The sequence below is a fragment of the Pyrgilauda ruficollis genome, unplaced genomic scaffold (assembly GCF_017590135.1).
Source record: "Pyrgilauda ruficollis isolate IOZ18807 unplaced genomic scaffold, ASM1759013v1 scaffold76, whole genome shotgun sequence".
NCBI lineage: Eukaryota > Metazoa > Chordata > Aves > Passeriformes > Passeridae > Pyrgilauda > Pyrgilauda ruficollis.
Window position 1 is genome coordinate 2242489 of NW_024529488.1, and position 4880 is coordinate 2247368.

At 47.5% G+C, this 4880-nt stretch overlaps 1 protein-coding gene across 1 annotated transcript in view; it reads right to left on the bottom strand.

Moving 5' to 3' along the window:
• NCBP1 (nuclear cap binding protein subunit 1) overlaps positions 1 to 4253 on the bottom strand; it is a 28232-nt gene extending 23979 nt beyond the window's left edge. The window contains exons 1-6 of the mRNA XM_041486397.1: positions 4102 to 4253; positions 3883 to 3968; positions 3072 to 3172; positions 2009 to 2165; positions 852 to 959; positions 216 to 337 (exon numbers count right to left, since the gene is read on the bottom strand). Of these exons, the coding sequence (XP_041342331.1) occupies positions 216 to 337; positions 852 to 959; positions 2009 to 2165; positions 3072 to 3172; positions 3883 to 3968; positions 4102 to 4135 (608 nt within the window). The 5' untranslated portion in view covers positions 4136 to 4253. The remainder of the gene's footprint in view (positions 1 to 215; positions 338 to 851; positions 960 to 2008; positions 2166 to 3071; positions 3173 to 3882; positions 3969 to 4101) is intronic.
• Positions 4254 to 4880: the final 627 nt, after the last annotated feature.

The window sequence follows — 4880 nt, forward strand, 5'->3', positions numbered from 1 at the left end:
AACAAGACTTTAAACATACCCTAGAACTAGACAAGACCATGAAACTTTTCCAAGTCAAAAAACTCTTCACCTACTGCATTTTTAGGGCTTTGTTCCCCCCACTAAACAGTTCCCACCTGAAGCTTTAGAATACTTTAAAGTGAGCAATAATCAACACTATTACTTTACACTAAAATAGATACCAGAGAGAGTGTTTCTAACCAGTTACAACTTACTTCAGATAACTTTCTGCCTGAGACAAGAGACGATCCATTTCAGCATCCTTCTTCTCATATAATTCCTTTCCAACCCAAGGCAAAGATGACAGAAATGCAAACATATACCAGTCACATCGCACCTATAGGAAGGCAATACACCAAAACCCGTAAGCTCCAGCAGATTTTGTACACACACATCTTAATTTAAAACATCAGCAAGTTCTTTTGGGGGAATGTAAAGACCAGCAGTTGCAGACTGGATAGGCAAGGCATGAGAAAAAAGATTCATGCTTGAAAAGTTAAGTTTTCACTTGAACTGTGTTAGGCAATCTTAAAAAATGGGATAAATGGCATCACTTTTGAAGTTCTCCCGGATATTGTCAGTACAGCAGAAAAGCTAGGCACACTGCAATTGCCAGAGTGAGGTAAAATAAATTCAATTTGGCCACTTCACTATAAAGGACCATACTTTCTTACTGTACACATATTTCCCAATTGCCACAGGCTCCTTTTACTAATGCTGAGGAAACTGCATGCGCCAATCCATTTAGGTTGCTCTCCCTAAAACCCCCCCACTTCTAAGCATAAGGACAGAACAAACAGTACAGACAGATTGTGAAACAGGCCCAGGGAGCCTGCAGATCTTTTGCTTACCTGGGGTACGTCCTCCTCCTGTGTCACACTCACAAAGTTCTCAAACATAGCTACCATTGAAGGTGCAGCTATTACATGGCAATTCACGAGATCGGACAGAAAACGTACCTAAAGAAGAGAAAAAAAAATGTTCTAAATGAATACTTTTTAAACTGGCTGCACAAGAACAAACAAACATTAATGAAATAATTAAAACAAACCACTAATAGAAGTATAATACTCATTCAGTACCACAAAGGCTGTGCACACTGCACAGACTCGCCTTTCAATGACAAGCATCATAGGCGCTTCCTAATATATTGTTCATTATAATGTCCTTAATCCCTCTCCCTGCAACAACTTCGTAAGGATAATATTCCTAATTAAGGAACGGTGGGCAACATGCAAACTGATACTACAGAAGAAAACCCCTGTACTTGTCCCTATTCCATACAGTATCAGATAACAAAAATAACACAGGTTCTAGCAATTAGATCTTCTTAGCAAAAGTGTCCTACAGTAGACTGAACATCAGTCTCTTGACTGGAATTTTAATTTTCACCAGTGAGATTCAGAAAAAGGCAGGGAACTTGGCAGTGGGCTTCTAAATCAGACACTGCTTAAGTTCCAATACCTTACAGCAGACAAAATCTATAAGCAGCAAGGATGAAGCAAATCGTTTCAAAGACAGGCAGCACTTAAAACCGACTGCTTGATCTTCAACCCTTATCAGCAGAATGAAACCAGACATCAAAAACAGCTTTTAAGAACTACAGTGTTCATATTCTTTTCAATTTTTTTTTTCCCACAGGAGACACAAAATTGTCATCTACCTCTGAATACAAGGAAAGTGCACTGACTTTTTAAAAAAATCTTTCACATTTGACTGAAGAACAAGCAGTGAAAAGCACCTCTGTTTAACACACATTTAATTTTTCACTGCAGAAAAAAAATACTGTTGGAAGTAAATTTTGCAAATAATACAACTCCACGTCCCTGAAAAAGAAAATACTTCTCACATAACACACATTTCCTCTTGGAATATTTACAGTGCACTGCACATTGATGGCAAAAGACACTGAAGCACACATTGCAAGGTCCAGCTCTTCTGTAACAAAAAGGTGAAAGGAGGAAAGAAAAAGGACATGAAACAAATATATAAATAAAACTCCACTTACTAAATGCACAGCTTCATTATACATGTTGACTTTCAGACATTCTTTAAGCTGACGAATCATGGCTTCTACAAATTCCCCGCCAAAATTGTAGTTCCTGGCATTCAGCAAGCCCACCAATGTCGTGTAAACAGTAAGCTTTTCTGGTAGCAGACGTGCGCTGACAAAGAAATAAAAAAAAAACTGGGTTAGTTGTTTATTCATCATGTGCCAATTGGCCACTGCACAGTATCTTAGAATCTGCCTGTTGTAAGTCAAACTTGCCTCATGAGAAAATCAGAAAAGACAGCTGCTATCACTTTCTAGTACTAAAATATTTGCTTTTCATTTATATCTAATTGCTGGGTATACTGAAGGGTTGGACAAGTAATATTAGTAACAGAATTTATCGCAGTAATGCAAAAAGTTGGTTTAAGTTCACAATTAATAAGTAATGTTATCACACAGCATAGGGAAGGCCAGGTCCTACTGTAAAAAAGTAATTTACCTCTACCATTTTTGCATGCATGTAAGCATACTATAAGCAGTGTCCGTCTGCTGCTAGGGAAGGAAGCGCACTACTTACTTTTTAATAAAGGTACTGCTACAAAATAAAGTTTAAGTATCTGCAAAACCTTGGCATAGGCTATATAGCCTGCACCGCACCCTTCCTTCGGACTTGTGTTACCTCCTACGACAGACTCTGCACAACCCTTCCCTCAACACCACTCAGTGACCCTGACACAGCACCTCTGCTCCTGCACTTTGTGAGAGAGAGGAAGGCAGCCACCAGAGCGCCTGATTTCTGCTCCTCACGTTCCCAGTTCCTCTCCTCTAGCAAATGGGCTTACAAAGGCATGAGCACATGACTACCAGGGGAGAGAACGTTATGAGAAAACATCGCGGATAACACAGGTAGCTGTTAGCACCCACTTTGCCGGTCTTAAGCATTTAATGTGAAACAGGATTTTGCCCGGAATAGCTGTGTTCCCACAGCTACTGCAGACCAGTTCTAACGTTTAACGTTTTTAAGCCTTTATACACATTTCAAGCACACCCCACATTCCCAAACCTTCTCAATACGTACACAGTACACAGTATTCTTAGTATCTTGCTTTTGTAATTTGGCAGATCAGCTTCCAAAACACCAGCTAGGCCCTCCAGGTTGCTCTCCAAAGATGAATTACTCTAAAATGAAAAAAAAAAAAAAAAAAGTTTCATCAACCAAGCAAAACGAACTAGTCCAACGCTCACATGTAAGACAATGAAGCTGGACAAGAGCATCCTTTCATGTCGCCTAATTTTTCAGGGCAACAATCCAGTTCCATCAGCAGCGAAGAGCTGCTCTCGCTTGCCTAAGAGCTGCACCCGACCCTCTGCTAGGAACTTCAGCGTTCCCGCGGGATGCAAATCTAACGTCACCTCAGGAACATCCCAACAACATGAGCGCGGCCGAGCACTCATTAACAACTCAGCACGAAGGAAAACACCTTGTTTTTCAGAACATCATCATCTTTTGTTCTGCCACCCCCTCCTCCTCCATCAGCCCCATTGTCGGGACTGGAAACTTTATGCCGTAGGAAGACCAGTTAATTTTTCCACACCCTTCGCAGGCTAGAATCATCAGCCCCATCTTTAGATACAATAGTAGCCATTCCCTGGCCGTTTATCGCCGATTGGGAAGCACTACACTGCGATTTAAGCTCTTACCCGCCACAGCACGTGGCTTAGCAAAAAAAAAAAAAAAAAAAAAAAGGCAACTGCGGATCCATTCCATAAAATAATTTTTTTTTTGAGGGTCGCTTTTACAAACGAAATGCTCCTACACCACGCACGGGAAGGAGAGAAGGCGAAAGGAAACCAGGTTTTAACTCTTCCCGAATCGCCGGCCCACCTACCTTCTCTCCCACCCTGCAGATGAGCGACTCGAGCCTCTCCTCGATCTCCGACGGCTCGGACGTCCTCCGTCTCTTGTGGGGCTGCCCTGCTCCAACAACACACCGAGCACAGCGTTACGGACGCCGCAGAAACCCTGCCGCTCCTCCATCCCGCCGCTCCTCCATCCCGCCCAAGCCACCCTCCCTGCCGGGCCACCTCGGGGGGGACGCGGGGCTCACCATCGCTGTCGTCGCTGTGCCGCCGCCGCGACATGGCAAGGAGCGGCGGAGAGGAGCAGTCGGGAGCGGCGGAGAGGAGCAGTCGGGAGCGGCGGTGCGGAGCAGCCGGGAGGAGCGGTGCGGAGCAGCCGGGAGGAGCGGTGCGGAGCAGCCGGGAGGAGCGGTGCGGAGCAGCCGGGAGGAGCGGTGCGGAGCAGCCGGGAGGAGCGGTGCGGAGCAGCCGGGAGGAGCGGTGCGGAGCAGCCGGGAGGAGCGGTGCGGAGCAGCCGGGAGGAGCGGTGCGGAGCGGTGCGGAGCGCTGAGGAGCTCCGAGAAGCACTGGGCCGAGACACCGCGCGCGGGCCGACCAAGCGCTCTGCTTCCCCGCCCGCGGCCGCGCTATTTCCGGGGCGGGCACGGCCTCTCCCGCCCACTTTCCAGTGGAACCCGAGCTCTTCCGGGGCAGGCACCAAGAGAGGGGGAGGAGGAGAGCGGGCGCTTCCCGGCGGAGAGGCGGAGATGGTGCCGGCGGAGAGGAGCAGTCGGGAGCGGCGGTGCGGAGCAGTTGGGAGCGGCGGTGCGGAGCAGCCGGGAGGAGCGGTGCGGAGCAGCCGGGAGGAGCGGTGCGGAGCGGTGCGGAGCGCTGAGGAGCTCCGAGAAGCACTGGGCCGAGACACCGCGCGCGGGCCGACCAAGCGCTCTGCTTCCCCGCCCGCGGCCGCGCTATTTCCGGGGCGGGCACGGCCTCTCCCGCCCACTTTCCAGTGGAACCCGAGCTCTTCCGGGGCAGGCACCAAGAG